The 16,777-nt window shown below is 60.8% G+C and overlaps 1 protein-coding gene and 1 long non-coding RNA gene across 2 annotated transcripts; both read left to right on the top strand.

Moving 5' to 3' along the window:
- The first annotated feature begins 585 nt into the window (after positions 1 to 585).
- On the top strand, positions 586 to 8,056 carry LOC121274351. Its single transcript, XR_005942248.1, has 3 exons — positions 586 to 769; positions 3,602 to 3,835; positions 7,977 to 8,056. It is a non-coding gene; the product is annotated as an uncharacterized LOC121274351 (long non-coding RNA).
- An 18-nt stretch (positions 8,057 to 8,074) lies between these two features.
- Positions 8,075 to 9,119, top strand: LOC121274350 (C2 calcium-dependent domain-containing protein 4C-like). Its single transcript, XM_041181619.1, has one exon. The coding sequence runs from the start codon at positions 8,090 to 8,092 to the stop codon at positions 9,113 to 9,115; it is 1,026 nt and encodes a 341-aa protein (XP_041037553.1). The 5' UTR covers positions 8,075 to 8,089; the 3' UTR covers positions 9,116 to 9,119.
- The last annotated feature ends 7,658 nt before the right edge of the window (positions 9,120 to 16,777 follow it).

Genomic DNA, 16,777 nt, shown 5'->3' with positions numbered 1-16,777 from the left:
TCCAGTAAACCAGTGTTATGGGGACAGTGTCCAGTAACCAGTGTTATGGGGACAGTGTCCACAAAACCAGTGTTATGGGGGCTGTGTCCACTAAACCAGTGTTATGGGGACAACGTCCAGTAAACCAGTGTTATGGGGACAGTGTCCAGTAACCAGTGTTATGGGGACAGTGTCCACAAAACCAGTGTTATGGGGGCTGTGTCCACTAAATCAGTGTTATAGGGACAGTGTCCAGTGCACCAGTGTTAGAGGGACAGTGCCCAGTAAACCAGTGTTAGCGGGTGAGTGTACAGGAAACCTGTGTTATAAACACGGTGACAATACATTGGCAAATTAACTGCACAGACTAAGTCAAGAATTCTGTTTGTGTTTCTCTCTCTCTCTCCCTCCAGTTTCTAATCTCTTCCACATTGACCTGATCTCTCCACCCCTCCCTCTCCCTTCCGACATCCGTCTGTTGCCCTCTGCCTCGATTCTCTGTTTGCAGCAGGAGCCAGTGGGTGTGTCCAGCGCCTGATGCTCTCCCCCGCCCCCCCCAGTATAAATCAGCAGCGCGTCCTCAGAAACCAGAGAGAGAGAGATAGAGTCACTGCAGAGGGATCCGTTTCCACCATCCGACGCCAGGACCCCGTCAGTTTGAAGAACTCTGCTAAGGACCTGCGAGGGGTTGAATACGCTGGGGGTGGAGAGCAACTTCCCCCAGCCCCAGCTCGGTGGTACGAGTACAGAGGATAAGCGTTGCATGTTCGAACCTCAGGCTGCGAAATAGGTCAGTGTCCTTTCTAATCATTGCCCGGCGCTAACTCTCTCAGGCTAGGGACGGAACACAGGGGTAACTCTCCACTGGGGAGGGGAGGGGGTGCAAGATTCAAACTTGCGGGCGGATTTTTGTTTTCAAATTTATTTGCGGGTGGGTGAAACGAGGAGCAACTGCGCGGGGGTGGGGGGGGGACGCAGGTGAGCAGAGAGGGGGGGGACGCAGGTGAGCAGAGAGGGGGGGACGCAGGTGAGCAGAGAGGGGGGGGACGCAGGTGAGCAGAGAGGGGGGGACGCAGGTGAGCAGAGAGGGGGGTGACGCAGGTGAGCAGAGGGGGGGGGACGCAGGTGAGCAGAGGGGGGGGGGACGCAGGTGAGCAGAGAGGAGGGGGGACGCAGGTGAGCAGAGGGGGGGGGACGCAGGTGAGCAGAGAGGGGAGGGACGCAGGTGAGCAGAGAGGGGAGGGACGCAGGTGAGCAGAGAGGGGAGGGACGCAGGTGAGCAGAGAGAGGGGGGGACGCAGGTGAGCAGAGAGGAGGGGGGACGCAGGTGAGCAGAGGGGGGGGGACGCAGGTGAGCAGAGAGGGGAGGGACGCAGGTGAGCAGAGAGGGGAGGGACGCAGGTGAGCAGAGAGAGGGGGGACGCAGGTGAGCAGAGAGGGGAGGGACGCAGGTGAGCAGAGAGAGGGGGGACGCAGGTGAGCAGAGAGGGGAGGGACGCAGGTGAGCAAAGAGGGGGGGACGTAGGTTGAAGAGAATCGGGAAAGGAAGGTGGGAGATGAGATTTATTTCTTTATACAAACGCAGCGAGTGGTTGTGATCTGGAAGGCGCTGCCTGAAAGGGCGGTGGAAGCCGATTCAATAGGAACTTTCACAAAGGGGTGGGAAATCGCATAAATATGCAAAGGAGTAAAATTTTGCAGGGATGTTTTGGGAAGAGGGAGGGCGGAAGGGGGGGGGGCAAGTGTTAGAGGGCCAGGGTCCACAAAACCAGTGTTAGAGGGCCAGGGTCCACAAAACCAGTGTTAGAGGGCCAGGGTCCACAAAACCAGTGTTAGAGGGCCAGGGTCCACAAAACCAGTGTTAGAGGGCCAGGGTCCACAAAACCAGTGTTAGAGGGCCAGGGTCCACAAAACCAGTGTTAGAGGGCCAGGGTCCACAAAACCAGTGTTAGAGGGCCAGGGTCCACAAAACCAGTGTTAGAGGGCCAGGGTCCACAAAACCAGTGTTAGAGGGCCAGGGTCCACAAAACCAGTGTTAGAGGGCCAGGGTCCACAAAACCAGTGTTAGAGGGCCAGGGTCCACAAAACCAGTGTTAGAGGGCCAGGGTCCACAAAACCAGTGTTAGAGGGCCAGGGTCCACAAAACCAGTGTTAGAGGGCCAGGGTCCACAAAACCAGTGTTAGAGGGCCAGGGTCCACAAAACCAGTGTTAGAGGGCCAGGGTCCACAAAACCAGTGTTAGAGGGCCAGGGTCCACAAAACCAGTGTTAGAGGGCCAGGGTCCACAAAACCAGTGTTAGAGGGCCAGGGTCCACAAAACCAGTGTTAGAGGGCCAGGGTCCACAAAACCAGTGTTAGAGGGCCAGGGTCCACAAAACCAGTGTTAGAGGGCCAGGGTCCACAAAACCAGTGTTAGAGGGCCAGGGTCCACAAAACCAGTGTTAGAGGGCCAGGGTCCACAAAACCAGTGTTAGAGGGCCAGGGTCCACAAAACCAGTGTTAGAGGGCCAGGGTCCACAAAACCAGTGTTAGAGGGCCAGGGTCCACAAAACCAGTGTTAGAGGGCCAGGGTCCACAAAACCAGTGTTAGAGGGCCAGGGTCCACAAAACCAGTGTTAGAGGGCCAGGGTCCACAAAACCAGTGTTAGAGGGCCAGGGTCCACAAAACCAGTGTTAGAGGGCCAGGGTCCACAAAACCAGTGTTAGAGGGCCAGGGTCCACAAAACCAGTGTTAGAGGGCCAGGGTCCACAAAACCAGTGTTAGAGGGCCAGGGTCCACAAAACCAGTGTTAGAGGGCCAGGGTCCACAAAACCAGTGTTAGAGGGCCAGGGTCCACAAAACCAGTGTTAGAGGGCCAGGGTCCACAAAACCAGTGTTAGAGGGCCAGGGTCCACAAAACCAGTGTTAGAGGGCCAGGGTCCACAAAACCAGTGTTAGAGGGCCAGGGTCCACAAAACCAGTGTTAGAGGGCCAGGGTCCACAAAACCAGTGTTAGAGGGCCAGGGTCCACAAAACCAGTGTTAGAGGGCCAGGGTCCACAAAACCAGTGTTAGAGGGCCAGGGTCCACAAAACCAGTGTTAGAGGGCCAGGGTCCACAAAACCAGTGTTAGAGGGCCAGGGTCCACAAAACCAGTGTTAGAGGGCCAGGGTCCACAAAACCAGTGTTAGAGGGCCAGGGTCCACAAAACCAGTGTTAGAGGGCCAGGGTCCACAAAACCAGTGTTAGAGGGCCAGGGTCCACAAAACCAGTGTTAGAGGGCCAGGGTCCACAAAACCAGTGTTAGAGGGCCAGGGTCCACAAAACCAGTGTTAGAGGGCCAGGGTCCACAAAACCAGTGTTAGAGGGCCAGGGTCCACAAAACCAGTGTTAGAGGGCCAGGGTCCACAAAACCAGTGTTATAAGCACGGTGACAATACATTGGCAAATTAACTGCACAGACTAAGTCAAGAGTTCTGTTTGTGTTTCTCTCTCCCTCCAATTTCTCTTCCACATTGACCTGATCTCTCCACCCCTCCCCCTTCCGACATCCGTCTGTTGCCCTCTGCCTCGATTCTCTGTTTGCTGCAGGAGCCAGTGGGTGTGCCCAGCGCCTGATGCTCTCTCCCTCTCTCCCCCTCAGTATAAATCAGCAGCGCGTCCCCAGAAACCAGAGAGAGAGATAGAGAGAGAGTCACTGCAGAGGGAGCCGCTTCCACCATCTGACGCCAGGACCCCGTCAGTTTGAAGAACTCTGCTAAGGACCTGCGAGGGGTTGAATACGCTGGGGGTGGAGAGCAACTTCCCCCAGCCCCAGCTCGGTGGTACGAGTGCAGAGGATAAGCGTTGCATGTTCGAACCTCAGGCTGCGAAATAGGTAAATGTCCTTTCTAATCATTGCCCGGCGCTAACTCTCTCAGGCTAGCGATGGAACAAAGGGGTAACTCTCCATTTCGGAGGGGAGGGGGGTGCAAGATTCAAACTTGCGGGCTGAGTCTGATGGGCGGATTTTTGTTTTCACATTTATTTGCGGGTGGGCGAAACGAGGAACAACTGCGGAGGGGGGACGCAGGTGAGCGGAGAGGGGGCGGGACGCGCAGGTGAGCGGAGAGGGGGCGGGACGCGCAGGTGAGCGGAGAGGGGGCGGGACGCGCAGGTGAGCGGAGAGGGGGCGGGACGCGCAGGTGAGCGGAGAGGGGGCGGGACGCGCAGGTGAGCGGAGAGGGGGCGGGACGCGCAGGTGAGCGGAGAGGGGGCGGGACGCGCAGGTGAGCGGAGAGGGGGCGGGACGCGCAGGTGAGCGGAGAGGGGGCGGGACGCGCAGGTGAGCGGAGAGGGGGCGGGACGCGCAGGTGAGCGGAGAGGGGGCGGGACGCGCAGGTGAGCGGAGAGGGGGCGGGACGCGCAGGTGAGCGGAGAGGGGGCGGGACGCGCAGGTGAGCGGAGAGGGGGCGGGACGCGCAGGTGAGCGGAGAGGGGGCGGGACGCGCAGGTGAGCGGAGAGGGGGCGGGACGCGCAGGTGAGCGGAGAGGGGGCGGGACGCGCAGGTGAGCGGAGAGGGGGCGGGACGCGCAGGTGAGCGGAGAGGGGGCGGGACGCGCAGGTGAGCGGAGAGGGGGCGGGACGCGCAGGTGAGCGGAGAGGGGGCGGGACGCGCAGGTGAGCGGAGAGGGGGCGGGACGCGCAGGTGAGCGGAGAGGGGGCGGGACGCGCAGGTGAGCGGAGAGGGGGCGGGACGCGCAGGTGAGCGGAGAGGGGGCGGGACGCGCAGGTGAGCGGAGAGGGGGCGGGACGCGCAGGTGAGCGGAGAGGGGGCGGGACGCGCAGGTGAGCGGAGAGGGGGCGGGACGCGCAGGTGAGCGGAGAGGGGGCGGGACGCGCAGGTGAGCGGAGAGGGGGCGGGACGCGCAGGTGAGCGGAGAGGGGGCGGGACGCGCAGGTGAGCGGAGAGGGGGCGGGACGCGCAGGTGAGCGGAGAGGGGGCGGGACGCGCAGGTGAGCGGAGAGGGGGCGGGACGCGCAGGTGAGCGGAGAGGGGGCGGGACGCGCAGGTGAGCGGAGAGGGGGCGGGACGCGCAGGTGAGCGGAGAGGGGGCGGGACGCGCAGGTGAGCGGAGAGGGGGCGGGACGCGCAGGTGAGCGGAGAGGGGGCGGGACGCGCAGGTGAGCGGAGAGGGGGCGGGACGCGCAGGTGAGCGGAGAGGGGGCGGGACGCGCAGGTGAGCGGAGAGGGGGCGGGACGCGCAGGTGAGCGGAGAGGGGGCGGGACGCGCAGGTGAGCGAGAGGGGGCGGGACGCGCAGGTGAGCGGAGAGGGGGCGGGACGCGCAGGTGAGCGGAGAGGGGGCGGGACGCGCAGGTGAGCGGAGAGGGGGCGGGACGCGCAGGTGAGCGGAGAGGGGGCGGGACGCGCAGGTGAGCGGAGAGGGGGCGGGACGCGCAGGTGAGCGGAGAGGGGGCGGGACGCGCAGGTGAGCGGAGAGGGGGCGGGACGCAGGTTGAAGAGAATCGGGAAAGGAAGGTGGGAGATGAGGAGAATTATTTCTTTATATAAACACAGCCCGAGTGGTTGTGATCTGGAAGGCGCTGACTGAAAGAGTGGTGGAAGCAGATTCAATAGGAACTTTCAAAAGGTGGGGCGGGGGGAGGGGGGGGAGAGAGAATCGGATAAATATGCAAAGGGGTAAAATTTTTGCAGGGATGTTTTGGGGAAGAGGGAGGGGAGCAGGGGGGGAAGGGGGAGGGGGCGGGGGGGAAGAGGGAGGGGGGCAGGGGGGGGAGGGGGGCAGGGGGGGGAGGGGGGCAGGGGGGGGGAAGAGGAAGGGGGGCGGGGGGGGAAGAGGAAGGGGGGCGGGGGGGGAAGAGGAAGGGGGGCAGGGGGGGGAAGAGGAAGGGGGGCAGGGGGGGGAAGAGGGAGGGGGGCAGGGGGGGGAAGAGGGAGGGGGGCAGGGGGGGGAAGAGGGAGGGGGGCAGGGGGGGAAGAGGGAGGGGGGCAGGGGGGGAAGAGGGAGGGGGGCAGGGGGGGAAGAGGGAGGGGGGCAGGGGGGGAAGAGGGAGGGGGGCAGGGGGGGAAGAGGGAGGGGGGCAGGGGGTGGAAGAGGGAGGGGGCAGGGGGTGGAAGAGGGAGGGGGTGGAAGAGGGAGGGGGGCAGGGGGTGGAAGAGGGAGGGGGGGGGGGAAGAGGGAGGGGGGCGGGGGGGAAGAGGGAGGGGGGCGGGGGGGGAAGAGGGAGGGGGGCGGGGGGGGAAGAGGGAGGGGGGCGGGGGGGGAAGAGGGAGGGGGCAGGGGGGGGGAAGAGGGAGGGGGGCAGGGGGGGGAAGAGGGAGGGGGGAAGGGGGGGAAGAGGGAGGGGGGAAGGGGGGGAAGAGGGAGGGGGGAAGGGGGGGGAAGAGGGAGGGGGGAAGGGGGGGAAGAGGGCATGGGGGGCAGGGGGGGAAGAGGGAGGGGGGCAGGGGGAAGAGGGAGGGGTGAAGAGGGAGGGGGGCGGGGGGGCGAAAGGGGAGGGTGGGGGGGGGGCGAAGGGAGAGGGAGGGGAGGGAGAGGGAGGGGAGCGGAGGGGCGAAGAGGGGGGTGCAGAGAGGGGCGGGGGAAGAGGGAGGGAGGGGGCGGGGGAAGAGGGAGGGAGGGGGCGGGGGGGCAAAGAGGGAGGGGGCGGGGGGGCAAGAGGGAGGGGGGTAGGGGGGCAAGAGGGAGGGGGGCAGGGGGGCAAGAGGGAGGGGGGCAGGGGGGCAAGAGGGAGGGGGGCGGGGGGGGAAGAGGGAGGGGGGAAGGGGGGGGAAGAGGGAGGGGGGAAGGGGGGGGGAAGAGGGAGGGGGGAAGGGGGGGAAGATGGCATGGGGGGGCAGGGGGGGAAGAGGGAGGGGGGAAGAGGGAGGGGTGAAGAGGGAGGGGGGCGGGGGGGGCGAAAGGGGAGGGTGGGGGGGGCGAAGGGAGAGGGAGGGGAGGAGAGGGAGGGGAGCGGAGGGGCGAAGAGGGGGGTGCGGAGAGGGGCGGGGGAAGAGGGAGGGAGGGGGCGGGGGGGGCAAAGAGGGAGGGGGGTGGGGGGGTAAGAGGGAGGGGGTGGGGGGTAAGAGGGAGGGGGGTGGGGGGGGTAAGAGGGAGGGGGGTGGGGGGGCAGGGGCGAAGAGGGAGGGGGCAGGGGCGAAGAGGGAGGGGGCAGGGGCGAAGAGGGAGGGGGGTGGGGGGGTGGAAGAAGGAGGGGGAAGAGGGAGGGGGGCGGGGGGGAAGAGGGAGGGGGGCGGGGGGGAAGAGGGAGGGGGGCGGGGGTGGAAGAAGGAGGGGGGGAAGAGGGAGGGTGGAAGAAGGAGGGGGGGAAGAGGGAGGGGGGCAGGGGGAGGGGGGAAGAGGGAGGGGGGCAGGGGGAGGGGGGAAGAGGGAGGGGGGCAGGGGCAGGGGGGGAAGAGGGAGGGGGGCAGGGGGGGAAGAGGGAGGGGGGCAGGGGGGGAAGAGGGAGGGGGGCAGGGGGGGAAGAGGGAGGGGGGCAGGGGGGGAAGAGGGAGGGGGGCAGGGGGGGAAGAGGGAGGGGGGCAGGGGGGGAAGAGGGAGGGGGGCAGGGGGGGAAGAGGGAGGGGGCAGGGGGAGGGGGGAGAGGGAGGGGGCAGGGGGAGGGGGGAGAGGGAGGGGGCAGGGGGAGGGGGAGAGGGAGGGGGCAGGGGGGGAAGAGGGAGGGGGGCGGGGGGGAAGAGGGAGGGAGGGGGCAGGGGGGGGAAGACGGTGGGGGGCAGGGGGGGAAGAGGGTGGGGAGAGGGAGGGGGGTTGGTTGGGGGAGAGGTAGATGGAATAACGGGCTGGATCCTTCACCGGGGTGGTACAGACGGGGCAGTTTAACGCCGGGACGGGCCTGGGTCTCGAGGGGGAACCTCTTGGTCTCCCGGGTTAGCCATCCAGAAACTGGAGGAGGGGGGGAGGGGGGCAGGACTAGGCCCTTCGAGTCACTCCCCCGCTATCGCGACGTCACCGGGTTGACGCGGCCTAGGTGGCGGATTGACCGTCTCCCTCTTTTTCTCTCTTGCCTTCCAGGTGTCGGGGGAGCCTCGTCAGAAAGCAGGCGCGTCCTCCCATCGGCCCCCGCGCGACCCCCCATCGACCCCTCCCCCCCCCCCATCGACGTGATGGTCTGGCCCCGCCCCCCCATGTGGTTCCTGGAGAGAGTCGGCCGGTCCCTGGAAAACTTGGCCACCCCCGTCGACGGCGCCAAGCGGCAGCAGCGGGGGCGGGGGCTCAGGCTCCTCGGTCACCCCAACGTGCTGACGCCGGACAGGATCCCCGATTTTGTCATCCCCCCGTCCTCCCCCTCCCCTGGCGGCCTCTGCCTCATCCAGGTGGAGAGTGCGGACCCGGACCTGGACCTGGACCCGGCTTCCCAGGACGGCCCAGGCCGGGTGCCCCTCCGAGCCAACCCGGCCGAGATCGTCCGCCTGCCCGAGAGCCCCCACACCCGGCGGAAGGAGTCCCTCTTCCACGCCCGGGGCCCCCAGTGGCGCCTGGGTCTGGGTCCGGACGGGGAGTCCGAGGCCTCCTCCACCTCCGCCTCCTCGTCGTCGGCCGAGTCCACCCCCTACAGCTCCCCGCGGGCCGGACGCTCCCCGGGTTGGCGGGGCCTGTCCGCTAGGCCCGGGGTCAAAGGTCAGGCCCTCCTGGCCCTCCCAGGCCCCGCCCCCACCGCGGATGACGTCCTCCCCTCCCCCGGCCCCTCCCTCAGCCCCGCCCGCACCGTGGATGACGTCCTCGCCTCGCGCTGGCCCCGCCCAGCTCGCGAGAGCTGGGTGGCCCTGGACAGCGGGGGCGGCCTGCGCCTCTGGGCCGAGTACGCGGCGGATGGCCGGCGCCACCCGAGGGTGAGGGTGAGGCTGGTCAGCGGCCACGGCCTGTACCCGGCCTCCTTCGCGCCCGGGGCCGTCAGCTGCCGGGTAGCCCTCTGCCTCCTGCCGGGCGAGGCCCAGAAGCAGCGCAGCGCCGTGGTCAAGAGGAGCCGCAGCCCCGTCTTCAACGAGGACTTCTTCTTCCAGGGCCTCACCCGGGAGGACCTGGCCAGCCGGGCCCTGAAGGTCAAGGTGGTCAACACGGGCTGGGGGGTGAGGAGAGACCGCGTCATGGGGGAGAGCCAACTGGGCCTGGCGGCCATTTTACCCCCGGTGCCCACTTTAAACAGTGGGTGAAGGAGGGGGGAGAGGGGGGGAAAGAGGGGGAGAGGGGGGGAAAGAGGGGGAGAGGGCGGGAGGGGAGAGAGGAGGGCGGGAGGGGGAGGGAGAGAGGAGGGCGGGAGGGGGAGGGGGAGAGGAGGGCGGGAGGGGGAGGGGGAGGGGAGGGCGGGAGGGGGAGGGGGGAGGGGAGAGAGGAGGGCGGGAGGGGGAGGGGGAGGGGAGAGAGGAGGGCGGGAGGGGGAGGGGGAGGGGAGAGAGGAGGGCGGGAGGGGGAGGGGGAGAGGAGGGCGGGAGGGGGAGGGGGAGGGGAGAGAGGAGGGCGGGAGGGGGAGGGGGAGAGGAGGGCGGGAGGGGGAGGGGGAGAGGAGGGCGGGAGGGGGAGGGGGAGGGGGAGAGGAGGGCGGGAGGGGGAGGGGAGAGAGGAGGGCGGGAGGGGGAGGGGGAGGGGGAGAGGAGGGCGGGAGGGGGAGGGGGAGGGGAGAGAGGAGGGCGGGAGGGGGAGGGGGAGGGGAGAGAGGAGGGCGGGAGGGGAGAGAGGAGGGCGGGAGGGGAGAGAGGAGGGCGGGAGGGGGAGGGGAGGGCGGGAGGGGGAGGGGAGAGAGGAGGGCGGAAGGGGAGGGGGAGGGGAGAGAGGAGGGCGGGAGGGGAGAGAGGAGGGCGGGAGGGGAGAGAGGAGGGCGGGAGGGGGAGGGGGAGGGGAGGGGAGAGAGGGGGAGAGAGGGGGAGGGGGGAGAGAGGGGGAGGGGGGAGAGGCGGGAGAGAGAGAGGAGGGCGGGGAGTGGGGGAGGGAGGGCGGGAGAGAGAGGAGGGCGGGAGAGAGAGGAGGGCGGGAGGGGAGAGAGGAGGGCGGGAGGGGGAGGGGAGAGAGGAGGGCGGAAGGGGAGGGGAGAGAGGGGGAGGGGGGAGAGAGGGGGAGGGGGGAGAGGCGGGAGAGAGAGAGGAGGGCGGGAGTGGGGGAGGGAGGGGGGGAGAGAGAGGAGGGCGGGAGGGGAGAGAGGAGGAGGAGGGCGGGAGAGAGGGAGGGGGGAGAGAGAGGAGGGGGAAGGGGAGGAGGAGAGAGAGGAGGGCGGGAGGGGAGAGAGGAGGAGGAGGGCGGGAGAGGGAGGGGGGAGAGAGAGGAGGGGGAAGGGGAGGGGGAGAGAGAGGAAGGGGGGGAGGGGAGAGAGAGGCGGGGGGAGGAGAGGAGGTAGGAGAGAGAGGGAGGGGAGGTGGAGGGAGGGCGGGAGGGAAAGGAAGGGAAGGGACCCCCCCCCCAATCTCCACACCGAGCATTAATCTTGACTGTATTTATTTATTTATTGTAATAAAATGGCGGTTCACGCCCGGTTGAAAGATTTACTAGTCGTTTCCCTCATTTCCATCCACTCTCCTCCCTCCTCCTTCTCCTCCGGTCGGGCAGCACCTTTCCAAGGGGTGGTTGGCAAGAATGGCCTCCTTGGATGCAGTGTGGTCGCTGGAGCTGGGTCGGGGGGGGGGGGGGGGGGGGGCGTGCACAGAGGCTGATCGGGAGGGGGAGGAAAGGCACGAGGGAGCAATGGAGGGGGGTGTTTGAGGGAGGGGGGTCTAAGGCAGAGGAGGGGAGTCTGAGGGAGGGATGGGGGATATGAGGGAGGGTAGGGGGTTCTGAGGGACGGGAAGGGGGCCTGAGGGAGGGGAGGGGATCTGTGGGAGCGGAGGGGGATCTGAGGGGCGGGGAGGGAAGGGGGATCTGAGGGGAGAGAGGGGGTCTGAGGGAGGTGGACTGGTGGAGGGGAAGGGGATCTGAGGGATGGGAGGGGGGTTCGTGGGACAGGAGGAGCGTCTGTGAGGGAGGGAGCGGGGTCGGAGGGAGGGGGTTCTGAGTGAGGGATGAGGGTCTGAGGGATGGAGGTCTGAGTGAGGGAGGGGGTCTAATGGAGGGAGGTTGTTAGAGGTGAATTATAGTTTATATAAAACGAGGGAGCTGAGGTGAGGCCACATCTCCCCCCTCGGTTTGGGGAATTTCCCCATTTGTCTCTGATCTCTCTCTGCAGAGCAGGTTTTTAGCCTTTGATGGAGATATTTGGAGGAAGTGGGGGTTGGGGTGGGGAAGATGAAAGGTTTCCTTCGCTTTGATATATTATTCAGAGTGTACAAGACTGCGCATTCAGCTGTCTGACCGAGATTGTCTGTACCGACCCCTCCTCATCAGAAACTCCTTTATCTCCTCCTCATTATCCAGTCATTGGACAGACCTTCAATCTTCAATCCACATATATTTATACAGTGAGCTCAGGACTGTACCTGCAACACTCTCCCCCCCCACCCCCTCTCTCTTTCTCTCCCCCCTCTCTCCCTCTCCCTCCCTCCTTCCTCTCTCCCTCTCTCTCTCTCTGACCCTCTGCCTCTCCATCTCATGTTTTTTATCCCCCTCCCTCCTTCCTCTCTCCCCCTTTCTCATTCTCCCTCTCTCTCCTGATCCCTTTCCCCTTCGTCTCTCCTCCTATCTCCCACCCTCCTTCCTCCCCCCTCTCACTCACCCCTTCTCTCCATTCCTCCCTCCCCCATCTCTATCTGCCTCCCACTCCCCTCTCTCTCCGACTCACTCTGTCTCATTCTCTCTCTCTGTCTCTCTGTTCCTTTCTCTTTCTCTCTCTGTCTGTCTCTCTCTCTGTCTCTGTCTCTCCTTCTCTCCCTGCCCTATGTCTCACTCTTTCTTTTCTGCTCTCTGTCTCCCTCGGTCTGTCTTTCTCTCTTGCTCTCCCCATTTGCTCTGCCTCCCTCCCTCGCTGTTAGTGATAAAGTGATCAACAGGATGTGAGTTGTGCTCTGTTGACTGGACCTGGATTATCAGGCAGCACTGACCAAGTAAACAAACAAATGGAGAGTGGATTGATGAGTTCAGATGGCCCGGAGGGACTTAAAGCACTTCACTGCAGGATGCATGGCATCTCAGATAAACAGGATTGCACAGGACGGGGAAGGAAGTACCCCAGGATCGAAATGCTCTGAGATAGTAACTCATATTCCACCGGCGTCTAACCCACAAAGTGTCAAAGCTCAAAAACTGACCCTCCGACAGTGCGGCACCCCCTCAGTACTGACCCTCCGACAGTGCGGCGCTCCCTCAGTACTGACCCTCCGACAGTGCGGCGCTCCCTCAGCACTGACCCTCCAACAGTGCCGCACTCCCTCAGTACTGACCCTCTGACAGTGCGGCGCTCCCTCAGTACTGACCCTCCGACAGTGCGGCCCTCCCTCAGCACACTGACCCTCCGACAGTGCGGCCCTCCCTCGACCGATATTTATCCCTCAAACAACATCACTAAAAAACTGATGATGTGGGTCATTATCACGGTTCTGTTTGTGGGATCTTGCTGTGCACAAACTGGCTGCCACGTTTCCTACATCACAAAAGAGACCCCACTTTGAGAGCAGAGCGTCATTCTCATTGTTAGTAATGGCCTTGATGACGCTCCTGGGGATTACAGACAGATTTACAGGCTCAACTCTCAGGCCTTTACCCAATCTTTACAGGAAGCTGCCTGGTCAACTTGTTTAGCGATTGTTTTTTTAATCCTTTTCGTAGATGATTCAGTGGAACCTACACAGGAACCCCCACCTCCCCCCCACAGAATGTTCTCTTCCCGCTCATGAATTCTCCAAGCATCCTGTCGGTTGCTGGGAGAGCATTCCGGTCTCCTGGAAACGGAATGTGGCCAACATCTGGTAGAAGGGGAGAGAGACAAACAGAGAGAGAGACACACAGAGAGAGAGAGAGAGAGAAACATAGAGAGAGACAGACAGAGACAAAGAGAGAGAGACACAGACAGACAGAGAGCGATAGAGAAAGAGACGAACAGAGAGAGAGACAGACAAAGAGAGACATACAGAGACAGACAGAGAGAGAGAGAAGACAAATAGAGACAGAGTGAGACAGACAGACAGACAGAGTGAGAGAGTCAGACCAAGAGAGACAGACAAACAGAGACAAAGAGAGAGAGATAGACAGACAGACACAGAAAGGCAGTTAGAGAGAGAGAGACAGGCAGAGAGAGAGACAGAAAGAAAGACAGATAGAGTGAGAACGACAGAGCAAGAGACAGACATAGAGAGAGACAGACAGACAGAGAGGGGGAGGGAAATAGGGAGAGAGAGAGGGGGAGAGAGAGACAGTGAAAGAGAGACAGCAAGATATAGAAAGAGACATGAGAGGCAGGGAGAGAGAGACAGAAAAACAGTGAGAGACAGAGAGAGACAGGGAAGCAGGGATGTGAGAGAGATAGATTGGGTGGGAGAGAGAAAGAGAGAGAGACAGTGAAAGATAGAGAGACAGACAGGGAGAAAGAGCGAGAGGGAGAGAGAGACAAAGAGAAAGACTGAAAGAGTGAGACAGAATGAGAAAGAGAGATTGAGGGAGAGGGAGAGATAAAGACAGAACAAGAGAAAGAGAGAGATAGAGAGTCAAAGGGAGAGAGGGAGACGGAGAGAGAGACAGAAAGAGAGAGGGACAGAGAGAAAGATGGGGAGACAGAAACAGATAGAGACAAAGAGAGAGATAGACGGAAAGAGAGATGAGAGACAGAGAGAAAGCATGAGAGACAGAGTGAGAGAGAAAGAGGGACAGGCAGAGAGAGATAGAGATAGATAGAAAGAGAGATGGGGAGACACAAATAGAGAGGCAGAGGGAGAGAGGAAGAGACAGAGAGAGACAGGGATAGAGAGATGGAAAGAGATGAGAGACAGAGTGAGAGAGAAAGAAAGAGAGAGAAAGGGGGAGATAAAAAATAGAGAGAGATCAGAAACAGAAAGAGAGATAGATTGTGGGGGAGAGAGAGAGAAAGACAAGCAAAGGGGGAGAGAGAGAGAGAAAGAGTGAGACAGAGAGAAAGAGACAGAATGTGAAAGAGAGCGACAAAAGGAGAGAGAGGGAGAGACAGAGACAGAACAAGAGAAAAAGAGAGATAGGCAGAGAGAGACAGACAGAGAGAGAGGGAGAGACAGTGAGGGAGAGAGAGACAGAAAGAGATAAAAACAAAAAAACTGTGGATGCTGGAAATCCAAAACAAAAACAGAATTACCTGGCATAACTCAGCAGGTCTGGCAGCATCGGCGGAGAAGAAAAGAGTTGACGTTTCGAGTCCTCATGACCCTTCGACAGAACTTGAACTCAAGGGTCATGAGGACTCGAAACGTCAACTCTTTTCTTCTCCGCCGATGCTGCCAGACCTGCTGAGTTTTTCCAGGTAATTCTGTTTTTGTATTGAGACAGAAAGAGAGATGAGAGACTGAGAGTGAGAGAAAAAGAGAGAGAGATAGGGAGAGAGAGAGAGAAAGATTGAAGGGTAGACAGACATAGAGAGACAGAGAGAGATGAGAGACAGCAAGGGAGACAGATAGAGAGAGAGACAGTGAGAGAGAGAAAGAGAGAGACTGAAGGAGAGATGAGAGACAATGTGAGAGAGAGACAGGGAGACAGACAGAAAGACAAGAGAGACTGAGGGAGGAAGAGACAGGGAAACAAATAGCGCGAGAGAGTGAGAGGTAAACAGAAAGAATCAGAGAGATTTCCCTGTGATTTCTCTATACTTTCCCTGTAATTTCGCTGTGATTTCCCTGTAATTTCGCTATGATTTTTCTGATTCCTCAATGATTTCTGTGAATTCCGTGATTTCCCTATGATTTGCCTGTGATTTCTCTGATTTCTCTGTGAATTCTGTGATTCCCTGAGATTTTCCTGTGATTTCTCTATGATTTCCCTGTGAATTGCTTGCGATTACCCTGCGGTTTTCCTGTGATATTTCTGTGAATTCCTTGCGATTTTCCTGTGATTTCTCTATGATTTCCCTGTGATTTCTCTATGATTTCCCTGTGATTTCTCTATGAATTCCTTGCGATTACCCTGTGATTTTCCTGTGATTTCTCTATGATTACTCTGTGAATTCCCTGCGATTACCTTGCAATTTCCCTGTGGTTTCTCTATGATTTCCCTGTGATTTCTCTACGGTTTTTCTGTGAATTCCTTGCGATTTTCCTGCGGATTTCCCTCTGATTTCCCTGTGACTTTTTGCTGAGAGGTGGTGAAGGGGGAGACGGTGCCAGAGGGGTAACACAGCAGGCTGGAGAGTCTACTGAATGGGTGTTTCTTCAGAAATTGTCTGCAGAGTAAGATCCCACACAGGGGCGTGCAGTCGAGATCTTGAAGCGAAGGAGCCACTGTGACCATTGAGGTTTAGACTCAGTGTAATGGACACCGGGAGTGAAGGTCACTGAGACACAGCCGCTTTGTCTCCAATGCAAAGCTTCAAATGCCAATGATTTCTTTCAAGTTTAATAAACACCAGGACCACCTCAGTTATTGGCCAAACCACATTGAACAAAGAGCACAGGATTCGCCTCCTGCTGAGCTATCTCCAGATATCTTTGGGGCAATCCCTCATCCAGGCCTTTTAATTCCTCCCAGAATAGAGCACAGCTTCCATGATCTCGATTCAGGCCCCGTTACCATGGGTACAGACCCATTACCATGGGCACAGGCCCATTACCATGGGTACAGGCCCAATACCATGGGTACAGGCCCAATACCATGGGTACAGGCCCAATACCATGGGTACAGGCCCATTACCATGGGTACAGACCCATTACCATGGGCACAGGCCCATTACCATGAGTACAGGCCCATTACCATGGGTACAGACCCATTACCATGGGCACAGACCCAATACCATGAGTACAGACCCAATACCATGGGTACAGACCCTATGCCATGATTACAGGCACATTACCATGGGTACAGACACAATACCATGGGTACAGGGTCCAGTGCCATGGGTTCAGGCCCTGTTACCATGAATACAGGTCCCATGGACATAGGCCCATTACCATGGAAACAGGCCTGGTACCATGAGGGAGACAGAGAGATGGAGAGAGAAAGAGGCAGAGAGACAGGGAGAGAGAGACAGAGAGAGAGGGAGACATTGGGGGAGAGAGACAGGGAGATGGAGAGAGAGAGACAGAAAGGGAGACAGCAGGGGGTGGGAGGGGGTGCGAGAGAGACAGAGAGAGAGAGGGAGACAGCGGGGGTAGGGGTGGGGATGCCAGAGAGACAGAGCAAGACAGAGAGACAGGGAGAGGCAGCCACAGAGGGAGAGACGGAACCAGAGAGAGAAAGAGACAGAGCAAGAGAGAAGGAGACAGAAAGAGGGAAAAATAATGAAAGACTGAAATAGAGAAAGGGACGAGGCTGGTGTTAGAGGAGGCGATCGAGGGAGGAAGGGAGGAGGATCCCAGGGTGAACGGCCTGGCTCTCAGTTTAAGGTTCTGCCCCACCTTGTTCTGGACTCTTTCCCCTCCACCACACCAGAGGAAATAGTTTCTCTCTATCGACCCGATCGAATCCTTGAATCATCTTAAGCCCATCAATTAGATCACCCCTTCATCTCCCACACTCGAGGGAATTAGTTAGGTCCATTATGCTAGGTACAGCTCACTCTCTTTCTCTTTTGGAGAGTTTGTTAAATTGGTGTCTTTGTTGAGTCAATAAGATTCAGACTGCATTTGTGTGTGAGTGTATGTGTGAGTGTGTATGTTTGCGAGAGTGTGAGTGAGTATGAGAGACAGAGAGAGAGAGTGTATGTATGTGTGCATGTGAATGTGTGTGTGAGAGACAGAGAATGTGTGTGAGACAGACAGTGTGTGTGTGAGAGAGTGTGATAGAGA

This window comes from Carcharodon carcharias (assembly GCF_017639515.1).
Source record: "Carcharodon carcharias isolate sCarCar2 chromosome 36 unlocalized genomic scaffold, sCarCar2.pri SUPER_36_unloc_1, whole genome shotgun sequence".
NCBI classification, from domain to species: Eukaryota; Metazoa; Chordata; class Chondrichthyes; order Lamniformes; family Lamnidae; genus Carcharodon; species Carcharodon carcharias.
This window is presented reverse-complemented; position numbering and strand designations above follow the sequence as displayed.

Bases quoted from the DNA above. Each gene is read 5' to 3' on its own strand.
- LOC121274350 (XM_041181619.1), top strand. From the start codon at position 8,090: ATGTGGTTCCTGGAGAGAGTCGGCCGGTCCCTGGAAAACTTGGCCACC.